This window comes from Manacus candei, unplaced genomic scaffold, assembly GCF_025592945.1.
Source record: "Manacus candei isolate 608988 ecotype Guabito, Panama unplaced genomic scaffold, ASM2559294v1 h1tg000113l, whole genome shotgun sequence".
NCBI classification, from domain to species: Eukaryota; Metazoa; Chordata; class Aves; order Passeriformes; family Pipridae; genus Manacus; species Manacus candei.
Genome location: NW_026138161.1, coordinates 1,094,023 through 1,117,804, shown reverse-complemented (window position 1 = coordinate 1,117,804; position 23,782 = coordinate 1,094,023). Strand labels below are relative to the sequence as shown.

Here is a 23,782-nt window from a genome sequence, read left to right as displayed (position 1 = left end):
CTTGCCAAGCAAGCACTGCTGCAGTCCTAACACCAGGAAAACAAGTGGGAAAGGGAGTGAGGAGTTGCCCAAGGTCATGTCTGCACCAGGTGGGTGAACACCACGCATAATTCACATGTGAATAACATGCCACAAGTGGGCCCCTCATGCAAATGCATCCACTCCTGTACTGTTTCTTCCTATATGGGAAAACAATTCAAGCTAGCCTGCATGACTGGTTCTCAGATATTTTTCCAGATATTCACTCTTCTTTCTCCTGCTTATATGACACAACTGTTTTTCCTCCTCTTTTGCCCCACTTTGAAGGAGCTGGGTATCTACAGACCAGCAAAGGGATGGGTTGCAATGTGGCCACAGGATGGTCATGGAAGGGAAGGGAGATCAGAGGATGAAGCTGTGCTTACGTGACAGAGGAGATGCAGGAAAGAAAGAGGGAGAACTGGGGTAACACACAAGCACAAAGGCATGAATAGTCCAAGGGTAACTGACCCTGTGCCCCACCTGTCAGACAGTTCAGTGAGGTTTTAGGGGTAGAAGTAAAAGGTAGGTCTCAGCTTTGATTTCTTATTTCCAACTTGGTTTCAGAGGAGGTGAGTACGTACATACTGGGGGGTCTGTGCTGTAATGGGGGTTAATTTCCCTGCCAAAGGCTTCTGCTCTCCTACACCACCTCCACAGCTTCAGTGGTGCCAGGTCTGCACAGAACTGCCCCTCTCTGCTGCACCTCACCCTTCTCTCAAGTTATAGCTTGTGAGTAGCCCTATACAAACATCATTAGTTTTGCAAGAGGTTAGAAATCCTTTTCATTCTCCAGCAATTCATATATGCCCAAGGAAGAGGCTATAAACCTGTCATACAGCTTGAAGCCCATCAAGGAGTGCAAAGGTGTGCCAAGGAGCTACAGAAAAATCATCCAGCTTCCAGGAGAGCAGGGAAAGCACAGATCCATCTCCCAGAGCATCTGGTTTCTACAACCTGCACTGAAAAAATCATCTCAGTCTGCTTGTACTCAAGGCCACAACCGATAAGAAGTGCCCTGTGAGTAACAAGCCCTTAAACCCAAACCAAACCAAGTCACCCTGTATCTTAGATAAGGTTTATCGTTCTCAAGGGAGAAAAGTTGTCCTTTTGTGTTACCTGTTGGTTGACACCTCTGCTTTCAAGCAGTTTGCCAGCTCTGCGGCTCCCATCGCAATAACGCTACAAATAATTTAAGTGCTACCACTTTGGATCAAAATTTTAATGAGGCACTAAACCCACAAAAGGGGCTCTGTATAGCATAATTAAATAGAATAGGCCTAAATAAACAGTAAGGTTTTACAAGTTACATTATAGTTGAAAACAGCTGGGAGGCAAAGAAAGGAGCATTGAAGATGCATGATGTAAAAAGGCATTTCACAGAATGCAAACACTAAAACTTTTCATATCGCACAAACAGTAAAACACTACGAGCACATGACTTCCCTTTGATTTGGAAGAATCTGTGTGGGGCACAGGGTATTTGTTTTTTTCCTTCTGCAAGTCAGCACAATGAAATATTTCACATGGGAACCCAAACAGTGGCAAAGAGAGCCATTTGTCCTTCGGAAAGAAATAAATACTGCAGAAACAGGTAAAGTCAGTAGGAACATCTGGTTCAGTCAGGCCATGGGATGTTGGATCACGCCTCCAAAACGCTGGACAGTGCTGGGACTCCTCAAAATAGTCTTGCAAACAATCAGAATTGCAACAAGTCTATTTGGCTCAGAGCTGCAAGACACTTGTTTCATGCTCACGCCGACTCCTCGAATCCACTGCAAGCAGTGACATTCAGGCTGAGCCAACCAGCTCAGCATTCAGTGCTCTGTCTGCATCAGCTATTTACAATACCGTGTTTATTCCACCTCTGTCAATATTTGATCCAAGAGCTGCATAAGTCCTACAAACAGGAAGGTTTCAATTTCACATTAAGGTAACATTGACAGTGGTGCTGCTGTATCGTGTAAGTCAGTGCATTTTTACTCCTTGAGAATGAAATTACTGGTAAACTTGGCTTTCATTTCATTTCCCCCCAGTCCTCTCGGCAGCCTTTCTCCAGAGCCATAGCTATTGCTGCAGTTCTGGGCTGGTGAAAGAAAAGTTTCTAAATTCATCTTGGTTTATCATCGGAAGAATCCCTTCTTCAATGGGAGTCAGGATGGGCTCTTCTTTTATAAAATCTGGATCAAAGTTGCTCACATCATCTTTGGATTTCTGTCAAATGGAAAAGACAAAGGAAAGAGATGTCAAAAGTATGTATCATCTGCCTGATGATCTGCTCTGCACCTTTAGTCCTGAGTGCATTGAACCACTACCTACATAACCGAGGCTGAGCTGACTGAGAGCTGCTTTTGGGGTTGGACTGGGAGCAATGCACAGCCTTTTCGAGCCTCTGCAGGTTTCTGACTGGGAACCCACTCTCAGATTTAACTGGCACTGCCTCTGGGGTGTTCCCTGCCCAGACATGGCAGGACAGGGCACATAAATCAGTCCCTTCCCTCAAATGGCAGCACAGACCCAGACATCTGAAACAGTTATCAGCTCTGTTATGACTCTACACAGTCCCCCCTTATCTGCAGAGCATCTCAGCTGGGTTTTGGGGAGGGGGTGGGAGGACACTCCTCTGTGTGCCAGCCATTAAACTTGCACAATGATGAATTACTGGGCCGTGGGAAGACAAATGGCTCGCCTCCAGGTGCTGGATTCCTTGCTGTGTACCACAAAGTGGGACTGTTTAGAATACACACACACAAACTGGGTTTGTGGCACATTTTCATGAGGCACGTGTTTTTCCTGCATCCAGAGCAAGATGTTTTATTGACACTGAAGTTCAATAAAATTTATTGATATTGAAGTCTAATGTTCCCAGATCCTGTTCAGCTCACGGTGGACTGAGCAGGCTCCCTTAGCCTTTGATTTGGGTCAAGGAACAACTCAGGAGTCTGCTGTCGAGCTGTCACACCTCCCCTGAGATCCTGATCATGCACCCGATGATGATGGAGCAGGACTGGGTGGACCATTGCCACTAGGAGCTTGCAGAGTGACCACAGCATGAGACAAACCATTCCAGGCAACAATTCCAACAAGGAAGCCACAGAGACCATCTTGGAAAGGTTGTCCATGGAGAGCACCACTCTTCTCTCACAGAGTACCCCTAGGGCTGTGTAGCAGCACTGGGGAAAGGGACAGCACCACGGCCCCTGCAGCCTCTCTGCCATTTGAACCACTCAGCTGACAGTGGCCTGAGCAGGGAGCACTGTGCTTGGTGCTGAACAGACAGAGAGAAACAAGGGAGAGACAGCCCCGTTGAGAAGGGTTAGGTGGAGTGAGCAGGATGAGGACTACTTACCCTGTTTTATCTTTGGGGCAAGGCAAAGGGTGGTCAGGTGCCTAACCTGCTGCAGTGTTTTAACAAACCTGCACCTTTTCACTGAGCTGCCTTTGAAAATCTGGCATGGAGTGGAAAAGCAACCTGCACAACATCAGGTGGCCAACCAGCAGCCAAGCCAGGACCAGAGATCTCACCTCCCTGCTCCTGGGTCAGGCCTTGTGTGTCAAGGTTGCTCTTCCTTCGCCTCCTTTCCTGTCTCATGGGAATAAATGTGCTTATAGAGCCAAAAAGAGGAAAAAAACCCCAGGAATCCCTTTCCCCCACCCCTCCTTGCCACATACAATTCGGGGCCTGAACGGTGGCTCCATCTGGCGCTGGTTCAGCAGGTCCCAGTCCAGGTCCTTGAAGTAGGGGTGCCGCAGGATCGCGCTCTCGCCGCCCAGCCCGGGGCTGCCCAGGCGCATGGTGGGGTTCTTGGTCATGAACTGCAAAACAGAAAGGGCTGTTTGTTTCCTCCCATCCGGCACAGCCACGGGAGAGGGACCTATTAGCAGCTGCACAAAAGCTTGTCCTCAGCTTTCCTGTTGAACCCAGTTGCTGGCCAGACTTCTCAATGTCGCTGTGCTGGAACCACATGCAAGGAACTTGACTCACTTTCCAGAGGAAGAAGTTGGGGTGTATTTCTGCTTGGCCCTTTTTCTTTTAGTGAAATCCTTTATTACCACAATAAGAAAAGAAAGTTGAATTGCATCATTAGCAACATTACAAATGTTGCCCAGTGGGTTTGGTTGTTACTTGTTTCTGTATTAATTTCTCAGGATTATGAGCTCGCTCTCAAACTCTGCTCACCAGCCAGCCAGGCTTTGGCCTGGAATCAGTCCTGAGCTGTGCCTTTTTCCTAAATCTCAGTCTGCTGAAGCACTGCCAGATGCCTATGCTTTCCTTCCTGTCACCTCAGGAAACAGAGGAAAATGGGCAAGGTGCTGGCTTTTAGAGCCCCCCCGACCCTGAGCAGACGAGAGCAGGCAGGCGACCATCTCCTCCCTCACTGGTGAAACACTAAGAGAGGATTTCATTTTGTAGCATTTTTATTCTGTTACCAGTGAAAAGAAATTTCAAACCCCAGCCAAAGTGCCCTGACTTGCCAGGGAGCAATGAGGAAAGCTGTATATCATGCAGACAGTGCGAGAGGGGCCCGGTGGGTGCCCTTCAGGTCCCAATGAGAATGATGAAGTGTGAGTGCTGCAGATATTTCTTACAGGAGAGGAGGAGAATCCTTTCTCCAGGAAGGAAAAGAGTCTGGCTGGCTTGTTAATTTAGGATTATAGTTCTTAAAAATTCAGTAATAAACAATCTTCCCCCTTCCTTCGAATATTTCTAATTCGCTAGAGAAACCAGGTTATGTTTGAACTGGGAAAATAGCTGCTTTTATTTGCCTATTGAAACAGGAGCATAAAGCAAGCTCCACTCCGGTGGAGGTGTCCAGACGATTTCCTGGAAGATGAAAGAGCATTATGTTTAGCAAACAGCTGAACCAGCCAAACCAGACAATCGGTCACTGTTTCAGGAATGGCCAAGTCTGCTGCATCTCAGCAATGGGGAAATGAAAAGAAGGGGAGGTGCAGTGAGAGACCAGCTTCACTCTGACTGTAGGAGCTTTTTGCAAGGTACAAATTCTCCTAGGATGAGTGGATAAAAGGTCTAGTCATTCCCTACCTAGAAAGAAGACAGGGAGGAGAAAAACAACTGCCTGATTTACAGAATTCTCCCCAATACTCCATTCTGAGGGAGCTTCAGAGCCAAAGCAGATGGGGCATCTGCAGCTGAGACCTCGCAGGACCCCAAAATCTGCTGACATCAGCACAAACCCCACAGATCCAGCCTGATCTCCTGAGCCCTTCAAGGACATGTGCTGCCACATGATTCCCTACAGCAGAACCTTTTCCCAGTATTCCACCCAAAATATCAGTAGAAAGAGCTGCAGAGCGCACCCAGACTTATAAGAGGAGTTCACTAGGACTGCACAAGGAGCAAAGCACCCGTGGCTTTCCACAGCTGGGCTCTTCCCATGCTTCTCTGGACTCTCCAGCCCTCAGTGATGCAGCATTTCCAGGGTTAGGCTCAAGGACAAGCAGAACCTCTGTGTCTCCCCAGCCCTTTCAGCCTTTTCTTCTCCTTTCTACCAGCAGAATCCCAACACAATTTGTTTCCCAAGAGACTGCCCCAAAATTTCTGTGGGATACTGATCTCCAGACACAGCTTGGTTTCCAAACAAGAAATGGGTCAAGCCAAAATCTCTCAGAGACCTGGTTCAGACAAGCCTTTGCAAGCCTTGAACTAGACTTCTTTGGTTTGCAAAACAGGCCAGAAACCTCCTGGCAGCCCTGTCTTTCTCTAGAAATTCCTTGCCCATCTTCTTTGTCCCCACAGATGGATATCTGCACCTCACCAACTCTTATTTGCATTGCTGGAACACCTAGAAAGCACAAACAAGATCAGAGCTTGCTGGTGCTGGGAGTGGTACAGACCAAAACAGCCCAAAAAGACAAGAAAAAAAAAACGGAGAAAAGAGCTGGGAATAAGTCAAATGTCTCCTGGCTCCCGCCCTACTGCCGCCTCCATTACACCAGGAACCTTCTGCTAAATGTGGAGAGGGAAAACATAATCATGAAAGCAAATAATCTCTGAAAAGGACTGGCAATACACTTTGCTTGGGTTCCCATTCATCCCCAACCATATAAGACCAAAACCTGAACCCGACTGCCCATTCCCAGACCAGTTCAGAGACCTGGGACACAGAAGTGTGTTTACATTCCTATTTACTTGATTTATTCCGCATGATGCCAAAACTGCACCAAGTGAAGGCATCCAATGCAACAACCCAAGAGCCAACATAAACGCATTCCTGGCTGCTTAAAACACCCTTCTTGCTAGGACAATGAGGATTAGGCAAAGGCTATGCCTTGAGGTGGTCTGTTTTGGCCTCTGAAAAAGTAAACCAACATTCAAACCAAAATGATTGTCCAAATTCGACTGGCTAGCTCTGGTTTGTGTATTGGATCTAGAGATTGGGAAACCTCGGCTGGGAAACTCTGGGCACCATCTACACCACAACGGGTGCCCAAAGGAGGCAGGAGGAGAGGAAAGGACTCAAATTCACTCACTGCTGGAACATGTTCCCCTGGTCGGCTGCTGAAAGCGATATCAGGTTGCCAAAAAACCCTCTCAATTATTGCTTACCTCTGACAGGAGAGAGCTGACCTATGGAACACCCAATCAAGCACCCTCTTCCTCTGTCAGGCAGGAGCTCAGTGCTGCTGCCTCTCTGGCTCTGTAAAAACAGGGCTGTGAAGCACAAAGGGCAGCACCATAAACCACTCTGGGCAGGCTTCTCCAAGCTTGTTTCCCAGGTACTTGAAGTGCCTAATTCAGGCTAGCAGGGTATTGAAAGTGAATATAAATCAAGCACTCTACAAAGTGTATCAACATAACATGAGGAGGCCCCCCTTTCATGGCAGTCAAACTCACACTGGTTTGCTTCAGCAAAAGGACAGGATATGGAACAGGTATATGGAACAGATATTCCAGAGACACTGTGGATGCCCCATCCCTGGAAGTGTTCAAGGCCAGGTTGGACAGAGCTCAGAGCAACCTGATCTAGTAGAAGGTATCCCTGCCCATGGCAGGGGGTTGGAACTTGATGGTCTTTAAGGTCCCTTCCAACTCAAACCATTCTGTGATTCTCTGATACCATTTCAGAGCACAGTTGGTCCCTTACCATTAACTTACAGCCCTGACAAATGCATTGAACTCTGTGCTGAGACCCTGCAACTGCACCTACACATGGGAACTGGAACTGAAAACGTTGCCTTTGCACAGCATCATGTGGTAGGTGAAACACAGCCCTGCACTCTGGCAGCTGCAGCACCCTGGCAGGTTACTCCCCTGTGGATGTACAAACACCTCTGCAACCCGGGGCTGTGATGGAAAACAAGAGATTGGCCATTGCTGCTCCTCCCTTACGCAAAATTTCCTGGTGAATTTTGGAGTGGTAGGTCCATTACAGCCTGGTGAAGGGGTCTCTTCTCTGGGAAGAGACTCCAGTCTTTATTTGGCAGTTGGACTGAAAAGCAGGAGTGCAATCGATGACTAACAGAGACAGCGCTGATGCTCTGCACTGGAACAGTTACCTGCCTTACTGCAAAAGGTATATAAAATGAAAAAATGAAATTTTTGAATAATTAACACTCTTCAACACCATTTGAATTCACCAGAAATTATTGCACTGACATAGAAATGTTTCAGTTTGTGTTGTTTAGTACTCAGGAAAAACCAAAAGACTCCAATGACCTCTCAAAGGCTTAAAAGCCCATGAATTCTCCCTCTCTGCCCTAGGCAGTACTGACACTTCTCTACTGCAACAGGGCAGCACCTGACAGCCCTGTCTCATGCTGTCTCTGCTGTCTGATGGCACCTCTAACTCAGGATTTCTGAAGAACTTAATCACGAGCTCAGCCTTCACCTCTGAAACAAGTAGCTGGAGCCCATACCCCTGTCCTGAACCATGTAAGAGACACTTGTGCAGCAGGAGGGGTAAAGCTGAGTGTCCAGACCACACAGACACACAGACAGGGGAAGGATTTTCAGAAATGTAGCTTGTCTTCCCCATGATCCCTTCGGCTGTGTTCAGAGACAGCTGGAAAATGTCTTAAGAAGTGTTGGCTGTTCCTGGTATCCACGGAAAGGCCAGAGTTTGATTGTTGCTTCACAGGCTGTTTAGCCCTAAATGTCCTTCCAAGGACAATCCTGCAATGTTTTTGCAGGTGATGGGAGATGTTCAGCAGAAAGGTTTTTGTGGCAAAATGTCATCTCCTAATGTTTACTCAGTATCTCTAATTTTGCACAGTAACCACAAATCCAGCATGAATCTCAAGGTCTGGCACACAGAGCTCAGTGAAGAAACACAGCGAAAAAAATTTTAACAGTAACAACAACAAGGCAAAGCAGAGATGTTCCTGAGCAAAAAGAAACATGTAATCACCCAAATCCAAGAGGCCTCCAAGCAAAACCAATAGCAACACTATCAAGCTTAAACCTGAACCAGGCCGTCCAGCCCTTGCTGTATGATCACATCCACCCATGGGAAATTATCCCATTCCCGGGGTAAAGAGCCCCTTGGGAGCATCTTCAGATTGGGATCCTTTGGGCTACACCAGTTTTCTGAGCAGAAAACTCAAGCGAGGCTCTCGTTGACCTCAGCTAACCCTCCCAGCAGCATCGCAGCCAAAACCAGCAGCTGGCATGAGCCAAAAACATGATTTCATGAGATCATTTGAAAAACTTTACTGAAAGAAAACGCAGCAAGCCATGACAAGAAATTAAAAGCTGGGGATTAGTTTATGGAGGGTCCGTGAAGTTACAAGGAAAAAATGCAGCCATAGCAGTGTCAACCATGGGGGAAAATCTGTGTCAGCCCTGGGAGCTCAGTCTGCGAGCAGGTGAGAGAGAGCAGGGATCTATGCCAGTCTTCCCCTTCACCCATGGCTTGGACCATGCTGGGAAAGGCTCCAAGACTCTCAGTCTGCTGGGCAAGGCTGCACTGAACATTTCCAGTGCTGCTCACATGCAGCGTTGCAACTTCTGCCTCAAGGAGCTGAGTCTGCAAATCCGTCTAACGGCCTGGGTGTCACTGAAGGGATGTTTGCACAAACCAGATGTTTCTGAGCATTAATTTCCTTGAATTACAAGTTCCCTTTCTCAATACTGGAATCCCTGATTTGTTTTACATAACTGATGTATGTGCTATTTGCATCAGGGTAATTAATTTCATGAGTAATATCACGGTGACAGATGACGCGAAATTGCATCACATTCTAGGAAAACATTAACGAGCCCAGATCCCGTCACAGAAGTACTGCACTTCAGGAAGTGAAATACAACCTTCTGCTTAGCCATTCCCTTTGCATTATCACCCCTCTGGACAAGGAAGAAATCATTCTTTCTTGTATTAAAGAACATTTTAGACACGCCAGTTCCCATCGGTACTCTGGTGTATTTGCCCTGAAAGAGAACAGCCTGTGCTCCCAACAGAGACCCAGGAAAATTCATCACTTTATTTTGCCAGGAGCCCAAGGGCAGCCTGTCACCGACACGATGGCAGTACCTCAGTCTCACTGCTCTCCAACACACCACCCACCTCAGAGGACCCCTATTCAGATTGTGCCAATGTAATAGTCAAGTCCAAACTGTTAAAGGAAAGGATGATTTCCCTGTTCATGGCTTTAACACTCCCAGGTTGCTACCAAAGATCAGCAGCAGCACAGGAGATTAATGCCCCACAGTCTCTCCTCTAGTAATGAGGGAGAGCAGGGAGATCTGGAGATACCCAAGGTGCTCGTCTTCATTAAGATTCATGAGCTAAACTAACAGGGCAGAAATTAACTGGAAAGGAAATAAGATTTCTCAAAGATCCATTTGATCTCAGACAAAAGGGAATCATTATATAAATAGAGCAATTACTCTAATTAAGGCTTCCCTCCTTGAATCTCTCCACTGAATGCTGCAGTTGCTGAAAACAGTTTGGCTGCCTATTATGTAAGGCAAACAAATCCAGGGTCTGAGGTGTCATTAGCCTTCAAACAAAGGAGAAGAAAGATGGTTCTATGGCTCTGTCTGTTAATGTCTATTATTTCTAATGATTAGAAGCCAGGAGTCGTTCTTTTTTTTTTTTTAATAAAAAGCTGCTCATTTTGAGCCAGTCTTGTCTTATGCTCTCCTGGGCAAGGCTCCCACCACCATCCATCCCAGTCCTGCCAGGGAGATGCCTCACTTCCCCATGCAAGAGCCATCCAGGGCTTGGACACACAAGTGGGTTACGGGGGGCGAGGGAGGCAGCACAGCCCAGTCCCACTGAATGGTGTCAGCCCTGGGAGCAGGGTGGTCAGAGTTAAAGTCCTTGTACTTAGGGCAGCTCAGCCAGTGCCGGGTTGTGGGTGTGAGCCAGGCACTTGGAAGCCCGAATTCTACTGACCTTCAGTGAGGGCTGTGCTGCTGAGAATAGGACTTGGAGTCATCATGGCTCTCTCTCGAATGCCACCTCTGTTTGACTCTGGGGATTTGCTTTGACTGCAGCCATTAGAGGCTCCCACCCTGCACACGGAGGGATCGATTGCTGAAAGCCCTGATTCGTACCAGTGCAATTCATCACGGTGGTGAGCCAGAATGCGACCCCACAGGGTGCTTCTACCCCCATGCTGCAGTCCTGGCTACACAAAACCGGGAGCAGGTGAAATCCTTCAGTACAGAAAAGGTCCAGTGAGGGCAGTGCCAGGGTTCAGAAGTACAAGATTGCCCTGAAAGCATTCTAAGGAGGAGGGGGGGGGGGATGAGACAGAGTGTGAAATATCTGTTATCTCCTTTTCCAGATAAAAAGGGAGGGGAAAGGAGGTAAAAATAAGTCTTCAGCCCAGCTTCTAAAAGCCAGAAGACCCTAACAATAAGCACAGCAGCAGCCACATGTCTAATGTGCCAGCCCCAGGCAAGAAGGACAAAATGTCAGTGCAGTGGATATTAAGCAGATAAATTTGATCTCGCTTTCCCCCAGTGCAGAAATGGCTGCTCGATGAAACAAGAAGGATTAACTGTATTGCAAACAATGTTGAGCAAGAGACTAGCAAAATAAACCAAGGTGGATAGAGCAACTCACACGTGGGGCAGACACATCTGGCTCCAAATCTTCCGGTGGTGTAAACTGATGTAATTTCGCTGACTATCACCAGGAGAGAACCTGGCCTAAAATATGGAAATTAAATGTTCTCTGAGTAGCTATAAAATTCTTTGCTGTGCTGAAATCTACCTGTTTCCCTGGCTCTCTCCACTCATCAACACTAATGCAGAATAAAAAGGCCACAAGTATCAAATGCATTGGCCCCTGATGACAAGTAGTGATTTTTGACATTTCTCCCTTTGGTATTCTTGTAATAAATAATAAAAAGCAGAAATTAACTTCAGTCACTAGATATGTGGAATGTTTGACACAGGTTTTGGTCAAGATGCCACACCACAAAGCTGTGTTTTCAGAACTGAGGAGTCACCCTCAGTTCCCACGTGGGTCAGCAGCTGCAGGGGCTGCTCAGACAGCATCAGACTCTGGCTGCTGGTTTTCAATTACCCCAGCTGGACTATAGGTACAACATAGGATATGCAGGTCCATTACTAAATCAATACATCAATCAGAGTAACACAAATACGGAGGGAGAATGAGCATCACGCCTATTAACAGGCTGGGGACATGATCCTGCTCTCGTTTTAAGCAGGGGTAAAGTCTCCCTTGGGTTGCACGGGCAAACAATTAATCCTTTTCTGATAGTCCTGTCAAGAGGAACTGGGAATCTGTTACACAATCCTGGGTGGTCTATTTACATAGGGTCAAGTACAAAGAGGACTAAAGTGCCCTGGACAAACCCGCAAAGGCCAATTAAGAAAAAAAAAAGCCAGGAAAATACTTCAAAGGAGCTTTTTTTTTTTGTAGTCCTGGTTATATTTCAAATTCTTTTAATTTTAAAGTTCCTGAAAAGACACAGCATGTCAGAAAGTTCAAAGCTGGAGGGAAGAGTAAGACCTAAAGCCCTGAATAGCTCGGACAGTGGGAGATTTGTTACCCCTATAGTGGTGTGGGGACCTCCCAATTAGATGGACTGGCCCCCTCCACCAGGGGCTGCACAGCTATTGCTGGTCCTGTCATTCAGCATTCCCACCTCCAGGTTGGACACAGATTTTCAAGGGTATCCTTGAGATTGGGTTTTAATGGACTTCACCAAACCACTTTTGAGGGTCTGTAATATCACTGTTTAACTGTGGCACAGATGAGAAGGGAGCCTGGTCCACAAGTCTTAGGCTCAGACACAGGAACTGCTGCTTCCTTAAGCACCTAGGAATAAGAAGGAAAAAAAGGATGGGGAAGACAATGTCGGCACAATGAATGCTCCTTCACTTTTCTCCCATCCCCGGCAGGAAAGAGGAGGCTGAGTCACAATTGACATCACAAAAGGCTGGGTTAGGAGCTTTTTTTTTTGAAGTAAATCTGAGCTTGCATGCTGCACACTTTAATGAGAAGTTAATTTGAGCCTGTTGGAAAGGGAAAGGTGAAAGACTTAATGACTATTTCAGGATGAATTTGGCCTTGGCAAGCTATACACAGATGGTTTTAGTTTTCTCTCACAGTGAATTATTCAGAAGCATGGGACTATTACTGTGGGGAAGAGAAGCACTTGAGAAAGAGGTGTGATCAATCGAGAGAAGTGATTAAAATCACTGGGGAAAGCTGTTTGCTGTTTGAGAATTGGGAGGGAAAGAGACAGCATGTTGCAGAGATGGATGTGCAAGCTCAGGCAAAAGAGGTAAGAAGGCAACCTGTGGTGGGGCACAGCCCTGACACCTCACCACTGTGTGTGTTTATGGCAGAAATGGTCTGGACAAGGATCATTTAAAACTGAAGAACTCCTTCCCAGCTGGGAAATGACAGGCTCTGGAGTCCTGCTTTTGCAGCAGTGGCTGTGGAGCCAATGAGGAAATGCAAGATGAAAGCATTTCTGAAAAGCAAAATAAAGGAAAAATGTGTACACAGATCCAGCATAGAGCCTCACAGGGAGATTTAAATATCAGCCTCACTCTGAAAGCCAAAGCTTAATCAAATGGTGACTGCCAACTCTGAAGAGATGCCAAGGAGAATAATTTATTGGCATATTTGAAGGCACTTTTAATATCTATCTGCCTTTGTTTGCAGGCTCTTCAGCTCTGATGATAAAGCATTGAGCTCATCTAGCTCCCTCTTTGATTTTAGTGGGTCCATCGTGTTGTTTCTTTTCCTTTTAAGCTTTGTCAAAAAAATACTCCCAGCATCTAGTTCATTCAAAACCAAGTTCATTTTATATTCATATGCTATTCCAGCACTGCATATGAAACAGATTATCTGCCTTTTTCTGTCTCTTGCAAAGAAAGAAACTGGCCCAGATCTGTAGGATGCAAGTGTGAAGGAGAGGCACGCACCTTGTGTAGAGTGATGAAAGAGAAAAGTAGGCACCCCTGCACCACCAGCATCTGGCTGCCTCTTCTCACACCTCAGAAGTGCTTGGAGAGGGCTGGGAAGCACAAACATAGGGGTTTGGTCTAGCTCACATGTGGCCAAACTGACTGCCCAGGACTTAGAGAACAGGCCAGGCACAAAGGCAGTAGGAAGCACATATGGACTGTTCCTGAATGTGTCAAGTAAAGCACAGTTCAGGTATTCTGAGTGATGTGTTGAGGCAGGATGCAGACACCCACCGTGGTATCTGAGCTGATGACAGCTACTTCTGATTTCCCAGGATCCAGGGGTGTTCAACCCCAAGCGACTGCAGAGTATGAGGAGAATAAATATCTCCAAAGTCCAGAAGACCTCACCCTGTGTGCTGATGTCAGGGGTGAGCAGCTGCAGTGAGTAGGCAGCTTGGATCATCCACACCTCTCCTGAACTTAGATGTCCTTGCCAGCAGTCTGAAACCAGCCCTTTCCCATCCACTCCTCTGTCACAGCAAACTGTTTGCTTTGATTATGTTAAAAAAATCTGCCTCTAAGCCTTTCTGCTGCAAGAATTCCATCCCTTTGCCTCCTCTCCTCATTAATGGCATTTTCAAGTTGCCTACAGAGGTGGGGGCCAGTCTGGTTCAGCATAGAGCTCTCACCATCCACAAAGCCCTTCTGAAAATTAGGGGTCCTGGCCAAGGGTTTGGGCACTCATGGTGGCATCCCCTTAGGGTGGGTAGTTTACTCCTCCTGCAGCACAGCTCAGTGCTTGCTTTGCTTTCTCTCCTTCAGCAGACCCTGGATGGAATTTCCCTAAGGAAATTTCTTTTCTGCATCTGTATGTGGCCTTCCAGTACTTAAAGGGAGCTTATAAAAAAAAGGGATAGGGACTTCTTACACAGGGAGGTAGCGACAGGACAAGGGGAACAGTTTTAAACTAGAAGAGGAGAGATATAGACTAGATACAAGGAAGAAATTCTTGACTGTGGGGTGGTGAGGCACTGCCACAGGTTGCCCAGAGAAGTTGTGGATGACTCATCCCTGAAAGTGTTCAAGGCCAGGTTGGATGGGCCTTTGAGCAGCCTGGTCTAGTGGAAGGTGTCCCTGGCCATGGCAGGGGGTTGGAATTGGGTGATCTTTAAGGTCCCTTCCAACCGAACCCAACCCACTCTGTGATCTCTCCCATCTTCTTTCTTCTTGGCCCATTATAGTAAGTGCCTGCACAGCCTGAGTCTCCAAAGGCTCTGCTGGAGCTGTTACCCTGCATCCAGTCAGACTGGACTGCCCTGTGCACTGACCATGTGGGACATTAGAACTTCCTCATTATTTCTGTGGAATGATAACTGCTTCCCAGAAAGTCCTGGATTCAGCTCACACACACACAACAATAACAATAACATTTATCTCACTTTACCATCCCCCAGAATTCCTGAGAAACAATGGGAAGCACTGCTCCTTTTCACCACAAGGAGGGACAGAGGAAAGTACCCTTCAAATTTAGTTTTTCCTCACTGAGTATCAGCCGCAACTTTAGGGAAGAAAATCCTACACACACTTTCCTAACAGCCACAGAATTTATCTATGTACATATATGGATACATACAGGAAATGCCAACTCCCCCACCTTGTGCTCTGACAGCCACAAACAAGCCCATGAAACACAGGCCATCAGAGCAGGACCTGGCTCCTGCTGACCCACAGAGCATCATTATTGCTGCAGCTGAGTCCAAAGCACCAATTCCCAGACATGACATGTTGACCTAATGTTGACCTGGCATTGCAAAAGGGATTTTACACAAATCTGCAAGAACAAAGTTTAAAGGGTATCTGGCACAGGGGAAGTGAACTCAGTGACACAAAGCAGGAAAGAGTTCACTCAAGCAGACCATTTGCCTTCTGAGTCAGCGTCACTTCCAGATTACTGTTCTCTAGAAAAACAGATCAACTTCAGGTTTTTCTCTTGCATTCTTGGCACTGTGTTGGTGATGCAATTTTTCTCTGAGATGCATGTCACACTTGCTCTCAGTTAAGCTCCCTCACCTTTCCATCCCTCTCACTCTTCGCACTAATCCATTGGAATTTGGACTCCCCTGTGCTGTTCCACCTGTGCTGGGTGAGAGCAGAGCCTGCTAAAACCACAGCCAATTTCCTCTGCACCTTCCTCTTTTCTTGCCTAGTGTTTATTTTTCACAAAAAACCACTTGAAGGGGGACATTACCACTTCTGCCTCTTAACTCCAGTAGTGTTTTCCTCAAAATGCATGTTTTTAACCAGCTGGAGGAAGGACAGGCTTTAGTCTCATTTGTGTCCTCAAAGTATATAGATACAGGCAAGGTTGCCTAAGCCTCACTTTTGGAAGGGGCATTTCAGCTAGGCCAGAAGTGTTTCAGAGCCCTCATTAAGACTGGAGGTTAGCATACAAATGCCAAGAGTCACCCTCTGCTTCAGCAAACTCAGCCGTGACAGGAATTCAGAAATACAGGGTGCAGAAGGCAGAGCAATGCTAACATTTCCCTGGGGAGATGCTGCTTTCCAGCCCCTGCTGTTACCAGGCTCTGAGGGTGAAAACATCTAAGCTGCAATTGCTCATCCAAATTTCCAAGCCTTTGGGCCAGCCATGGCTGCTTCAGATCATCAGTCCATGGAGCGACTCAATAGGCTTAGCCCTTCTCTCCTCATCCGAAACCAGACTTGGGAAGGAAAATCCCTGCAGCTTTCCCTGTGAATTTGCTTCCCATTACGCCATCGACTTTTGAGACCTGATTTTCACTGTGTCCCTCCATTCTGCCCTCCAGCTAAGCTGACTGTGAGCAAGGCAGTGGGATTGAATTGCATCTGAGAAAGCCATACATGAGGCGAGTGAAACACGCTGCCAAAATACCACCCCGCTTATGGGAAGCAAGAGGATTGTATTTCATTTTGCAGTTCACTCAGCTGAATCCCAAAGCCTCTGGCTGCCTGGAAAGCTCCCCTCTCTGCTCCAGCACTTTTTGCTAGTGACAGTTAACAAATTCAGAATATTGATATGCTGTAACAAAGCAATCTCTAGCTGCACTCTCACTGTAGAAGATTTGGTGCAGCAGTCTCTGCTCTCTGTGTGCTCATGCAGTTTCTCTTTCACAGTCTCTCCATCATTAGACACTGGTGATTACTTTGTCAGCTGATGGCAGAGAGTATTTGAAAGAATTTATTTTACACACACAAACTCAATAGCTCCTCTGGCATAAACTCCTTGTAAGTGCATTCAGGTAAAGCTATGGAGAAACCTTTTTCATTTGGGAACCAAAATCAAAGCAAAACGTAAGTCTAGAATAAGCTGGAGTGATCTGAATCCATTCAGCAGCAATTCTGCTTTTCTGCACTTTTTTACTCCCACAAGCAAATCCATGCCCAGTTTGAGTTGCTCACACTAGCAGAGGAGACTCAGTTTGAGTCCTCTCCTCCTGACTTGAAGCATCAATACCTGAATTCCCCAGTGACACATTCATACAGGGGAGGGTACACAAATGAGATGTCCTGCTTTCCTCCTCTGGGAATACTGACTCCAGTGAAATCCTGCTGACTTTCACTGATTTACCTCTGTCCTACTGTCTCCCCAGCTCCTGAGGGAAAATATCAAGGACAAAAAAACATTACAAAAGGAAACAGATTAAAACTTACTTTTCTAGAGCACAAATATTTCTGCTTTCAATTCTATACAAAGTCCCAGGGCACTGGGGTTGGTTTTGTTTTCCTTGGTACCAGTGCTCAAAAACCTTCTAGGAACACCCAGTGACGCAAATGAAGTCCTAAGGATGTAGTTTTGTTATTATCAGGAAACTGCAAAGATGAACAAGGTGTAACCTTCAGAAATCATGTGGTTTCTGGTGGGGGGAAACTGGTGAAGCACAATTACGCAAAACGAAAGCAAAACAAGGTAACAGCATCTGTGAAATGGGTCCTAAAACATATTATCCTTGTTCAAAATGATGCTGCTCACGAAGGCAAACAGATCAATTGCTTTCTAAACTTAGATATATCCATTTGTACAGCATCTCTAAGCACCTACACCTAATTGCATCTTCCTAGCAGAAGAATTTGATTTTCATTTCAGAGCTTTGTACCCTTCAAGACTCAGTGAATTCTCACTAGTCCTGTTCAAGGTTAGAGGCCAGAACTTTTAGTGAGGGGATAATCCAGTTATTAAGGTTATTATGGCCTTATCCTGCAATACAAGAGAACCCAGGTTTAATTCCCTGATCTTCCATAGGCTTCCGTGCCATGTAATTACTTATAATCATTTATGTCACTGCAGTAGTTGAATGCTCTGATTTCCAAGAGCTCTTAACATCATGGGTTAGAAAGCACTGTCACATCTGTAAATCAGAGAGCTCAAGTGCATGTTTTGTTGGAGGTAAACACAGCAGTGATTAGAAGATGCACATGCAGTCATAATGCTGTACCTAAGAGAAATATTAGCATCAGAAGTCTGGGAAGAAAAAAAAAATCTACATATTTAGCAGCTAGAAAATCTACTATCTTCCTTAAAAAAACCCAGGTTTACCATACTGTGTTATACTGACACCTAAAAACACTGACCAAACGTTGTACACTGCAAATATAATATCTCAGCAGCGAGTGAATTGTTATAACTGAAAATAAAGCAAACTGTGGGGAGGTTGTTCCATCTTAATCTAGAGCCTCAGACAATGTCATAACAGGCTGTTTTCTTCCCATTAAAGCCAACATGCTCTGATGCCTCTAAAAACTCAGCATAAGAAAGGAATGAGGAAGTAAGGAGCTCTTCTAGTGAACAGCTCTTGAACCCAAAAGCAGCTACTGTGAAGCTGCAGAAATTCAGGCTGCAGCCAATAACCACCAGTGCTGTAAAACAAGATGCAAAAGTCACCTCCAGGTAGTGGCCACCCAGGGAACAGAAACACTGAAGAACTGAAGGTTCAGTGAGAATTTCAGTTGCAACTTTATCACAAGGTTCCTGGTTAGTGCCCTGAATTTCAGCCTTTTTCCCCGAGCAGACATAGGGTAGTGGTTCTCTTGAGCAGTGCATGTGCATTTCAGAGAGGCAGTTTTGGTTTCATTTAGGTTTCATCAGCAACACGTGATAGAGTAGAAAAGCAGAGTGGCTGGAGAGATTTATCAGACAAGTAAACAGCAGTTACTAAGCTGGTTGGGCAGTTTTGGAAACACTCAATTGCTTTCTATTGAAATTCTTAGCTCCCTCCTCAATTCTGGCCTTTTTTCTCCAGTACCCCTCATCATGTTTCTTGCCTGTTAATGACAGAAGGGACCCACTGTTAAAATTTGGGCTCTGAACACAAGCTAGAGCAGCCAGGGATGACTGCAGCTGCACCGACTGTTTTTATAAGGTTCCAATCAGAATTAAGAAAATAAGCTTTTCATCAAGAGGCTAAAACACAAATCATATTTTACTACCTTCTGAGACTCCTGTTATGATGAGCATCTACCTGACCACATGTTACCTCCATGTCATACTTATGCAAGACACCTGCAACAAATCCATTCTGCTATTACTTCAGCTGAACAGGAATTGGCTCAGGCGTTCAAGAATCCCAGTCCAACCACATGAACACTGCCACAGAAGCTGCAATGAACCTGAACTTCACATTTTTATATTTTATATTCGTTGCAGGTTACTTCCAAAACCCAAGAGGGCCTTCAGCATGACAAACAATCACTCCTGAGCACAACTTGTGATTTAAAAACTCCTCTGCCTCCTCAAGAAGTGGATTTTTTTTCTCAGTTGATTTCTGTGGAATTTATCAGATGCGTTTTCAGCTACAGAAAGTAGTTGCTCAACTCTTACACAACAGAAACCCTTCAGCAGAAAACTTCCAGATTTTTACTACTAAAAAGTTGATGAAAACAAGCTCTCTTCTTTCCCTTAAATGGACCATCATTGATTACTCCATTTCTTTGTGTCAGTGCTTCACAAGTTAATATAAATTAATACATTATGCAACCATTTCTTAGATCCTCTATTGCCACAATATTTAGTAGCACCCAGTCTTATATACATCTTTGTTCACTGTGCATTTGCAAGAAAACAGAATACACTGATCCCTCTCTCTCTCCAAAGAGTGCTTAGAGATATTAAGTGATTTGATGAAGGGCAGGAAGCAGAAGTTAGCCAAATAAGGTCTATAGTTTAATCACCTTTTGATTCATTACAGAAAAGCCAGGTACTTCCAGTGCACTAGGCTCCCACACAGCCCAAAATCTTACAAAGCTTCATTCCCATTCCACAGGAAAAGATTTGAGGCATGTGGATAAAAGAACCATGGAAAAAGAGAGTATCTGGTAGGACAAGGACAAAGTGTTGCCAGCAACAGCTCTCCTCAAGCTCTTTGTTGTACAGCCCCTTTTTTTTCCTCCCAAACACACAAAAATTAAACTCCTGTCTTTGCATGCAGGTAGGCAGCAATCCTGGGGGATTTAATTATTACCCACAGTCAGAACGAAGGATTATCATGAAGCTCTCACTTCTTTGCCACTGCAGTCACATGGAAACCATACAGTCAGTACATACTAAACACTGTGTTTACCTGCTGCTTCGTTCTGGACGATGATCACATGCTGTCAATCATTAAGCCATCAGGGAAATGCCCAGACACACAGACATGCTCACACTTCTCTTGCCAAGTTGTCTACTGAGCCATACAAAGGCCATAACTATGCAAACACACCTAAGTGCAGCAGGATGTGTTCTTTTTGTTTACCCTTCAATCTAAGATAAGAAGAGGTCCAGGGTCAGGGTAACTGCGATTTCTGCGTGCCAATATCCCAGCCCTGTTTTCCTTTGCTGGAGTCAGGATAAAGAAAGCCAGGACAGAGAGGAAATGGACAAAGAAACTCACTGCTTTGAGGATTGCCACTGCATCCTGCTGGAGCCACGTCGGGTAGACGACTTCGTCGTTCAGAATGGCCTCGAAGAGGTCGTCCTCGTTCTCCGCCTCGAAGGGCGCGTGGCCGCACAGCATCTCGTACAGCAGCACACCCATGGCCCACCAGTCCACGTCAGGGCCATACAGCATCTCCTGCAGGATCTGGGGAAAAGGTGGGAAGGAAGTATCAACCCTGAAGCTTGGCAAACTGAGCAGGAGAGGAAAAAGGATTTGGAAACGTGAACGCAGAAGTTCTCGCTATGTCCTAACAGTGCTCTCTGCTAGGCTGGTGGATTTCTGGGAACGTAATGGTGATCTCACTCTGGGAATGCCCAGATCAGTACAGAGGTACCTCAGTGCATTATACAAGGGGTGAACTAGTTTAGCTGCTCACAGGGTCACCTGGGAAATGAGCCCCTAGAGTGATGCTGGGGTTGAGCTGGAGAGGAGGCACTTCGGTAAAACTGGCTGAGCAGCCAAGTGTGTGAGTTGACATCGCCTCTTCCTTGCCCCTGGGAAGGAAATGTTTACCCGGCTCCAATGGCAAGGCTTTCAGCTGGAGAGGGGAAGGAGTGTGAGTGTGTGAGAATGGTACAAACACGAACCACGGACAAAAATTCAATTGTGCTGAAGGATCTGAAACCCTGTCAGAACATCTGGCAGCATCTGGAGGGCAGCTGATCCTTGAAGACATGTTTATTAATTTTGTAGTGAGCTTGGGGAATGACAGGGAATGCAAGGAGGTAGAAAAAGGAACTGGAAAACGAAGGAGAATTCACTCTTCTTTCAAATCAAACTGGGACAGCATCTGTATATGACTCTCAAGATTTTTGCAGCTCTATTTCCATTTTTCATCTCATGTTTTCTAATCAAAAATATAGGCTTACTCTGGTGCATACAGCAGCCTGAAGATTTACTCATACTTTGTTTGCACAAGGGATTGATTACACATTTAGGAGGAAGCCAAGCTTGGCAGTCAAATAAGGCACAGTTAAAGATACCAGGGAGTACGCTGGCTGTTCCAAAGCTAACCTGGGCTTTCCATATTGTAACCAAGTTTTCCTGGCCAAAGAAAGGTTTCCTATACCTCTGGAGCGATGTAGTCTGGCGTACCACAGAAGGTGGCTGTGGTGATGCCGTCGTGAATGCCCTCTTTGCACATTCCAAAGTCTGCCAGCTTGCAGTGCCCCTCGTAGTCCAGCAGCACGTTGTCCAGTTTCAAGTCCCTGCAATGAGAATCATTCACAGAGTTGCTACGTGCTTGGAGCAGCCCCAGCACAGATGGAGGCAGCATCCCAGGCCTCAGAAGCTCAACCTGTAAACTGGACAAGATTCATCATCACAAAAAAATAAACAAAAGTCATGCAGGATGGGGTTTTCTTTTACTTCATCTCTTACAAAAGGGAGGGAGGAACAAACACTATTCTGCTGAACAGCATTTAAAAGGGGCAAGTGCTACAGGATTTCGCCCACATGGCTTTCCAAACTCACCACAAGCCTGGCTGGCAGGGCTCCTGCTCGTTTAGCTCTGGGACTCACTGGAGCAGAGGTTGCCAGAGTTGTCAGATTGAGTAAGGATGTTATGATGCAGCAAAATGCACCGCACGGGACGTGCTCTGATTCAGCAAAGCACTGGAGCAGACAGCTGGAGCTTGGGAGGCGAACAAGACCTCTGCAGAGGGGCAGCAGATCCCCTCTTCTCCCAAGGTGTGGGGGTTTCAGCCACAGACTTCCCTGTATCGGGGCAAGTCTGACTAATAAACCCCAACTGGAGCATTATCCAGGCTATGAAGAAAAGAAACTCCCTGCTGACATCACACCATGTGGGCAGTGGGAATCTCTGGGTAGCATGGGATGCCTCCACCACAAGGCAAAGTTTTTAAATCCTCACAGCTGTATTGATTCCAGTAGCGCACTAATATAAGAGGTGAACTTTCCCCATAGTGCTCATTTGGGTAGGGACCTCCTTGTCATTGTCAAGAGACCTGCAGCCCAACAAGCTGCAGAGAGGCACATTTTCCAATACATCACCTTTAACAGTCAGGGAGCTCCTCATCAAAAGCAGATCTGTCAAAATGACAGAGCCCTAACAAAGCTTATCAGCTTGCCTGACCTTGAGACTGCCCAAGGGAATAGCCCACAGTCAGAAGCACTGTCAGGAACATGACCAGAAAGCATGGGGTCACCTGCAGACTTAGGCAATGCCTGCCTAAAAATACACCAGTTCATAGCACCTCTGTTTTTCAGCTGTCAAACGAGCTCCAGGCACCACTGAAGATGGAGGAAAGGAGCTATGACGGGAGCTCTGTGCAGCACAAACATGTCACACAGCTCATTTTTTGAACTGTCTCAAGTATTGGCCCAAGAGCTGCCCAGAACCCTCACAGCAGCTCTGTGGCAGCTAGGTGTTACCATCACCATTTTACTGAGGTGGAGGACACCTTGTAGTCCTAGACAAAAGCACCTTCAAAGTCATTCCTATGCCCAGACCACGACCAAAAAACTAAATACATTTGATGGTCTCAGGGCCTCTTCATGAAAGCCATGCTGGATCTGATCCACTTTGCCCTCTGGTTGGACATCTATTTCCCTGGAAAGCGGGAGCAATGGGGAGGGTGGTAACATAGTATCATAGAATTGAAGAACTGGAAGAGACTTTAAAGATCATCTGGTTCCAAGGCACCTTCCACTAGACCAAAAGCCCCACCCAAACTGGCCTTGAACACTTCTGGGGATGGGTGATCTAAAATTTCTCTGGACGGCCTGTGACAGTGCCTCATTACCCTCTGAGTAAAGACCTTCTTCCTAATATCTAATGTAAATCTCTCCTCTTTTAGTTTAAAATGGTTCCCATCCTATCATAGGTGGTGGCATCTCCATATCACCATGAAAATCCATGGGTGAGCTGAAATCTGAATTCAGCCTGATCCTGTTCATCCTCCATCTGTGATCCTAAAGTGAAAATCATGTGGTTGATAGCTCTGCTGTGCATTGGCATTTCCACAGCCCGTATCACCACAGGAAGCTTCTCTGGGGCTTGAGACATCTCTCCCTCAACTTCACTGTTGCAGTGGAAAGATCAAGGACACATTGTGTTAAGACAATCAGAGCCACATCCTCTCCTAAAGAGATAAGGAAAAGTATTATTACTCTATTGAATGGATGGGAAAGCAAGGGATAGAGGTTAAGAAACTTGCCCGTGTCCCCCAGAGACAAGACTGAACACCAGCTTCCTGAATTCCAGGTCCAGATCTTAATCACAAGATCACACATCCTCTCTTTTCAACTTTAACTCAGCTTGGCAACACAAGCCAGCAAAAGGCCTGCTGCAATGCTTCTGCCCTTCCCAGCAGGCCCACCAGGCATCCAGTGGCCACTGAAATCTGGATGACAGGGACAGTGCCCACGCCTGTCTCCCGCTGCAGTGTTTGCTCTGGGCGGGACGCTCAGCGGGAGACACTTATTTTTT

The 23,782-nt window shown here is 46.2% G+C and overlaps 1 protein-coding gene across 1 annotated transcript in view; it reads right to left on the bottom strand.

The window, feature by feature from the left end:
- Positions 1–1,228: 1,228 nt before the first annotated feature.
- The window catches only part of PRKCH (protein kinase C eta), a 118,909-nt gene continuing 96,355 nt past the window's right edge, over positions 1,229–23,782 (bottom strand). The window contains exons 11-14 of the mRNA XM_051769874.1: positions 21,401–21,539; positions 20,287–20,475; positions 3,691–3,834; positions 1,229–2,232 (exon numbers count right to left, since the gene is read on the bottom strand). Of these exons, the coding sequence (XP_051625834.1) occupies positions 2,086–2,232; positions 3,691–3,834; positions 20,287–20,475; positions 21,401–21,539 (619 nt within the window). The 3' untranslated portion in view covers positions 1,229–2,085. The remainder of the gene's footprint in view (positions 2,233–3,690; positions 3,835–20,286; positions 20,476–21,400; positions 21,540–23,782) is intronic.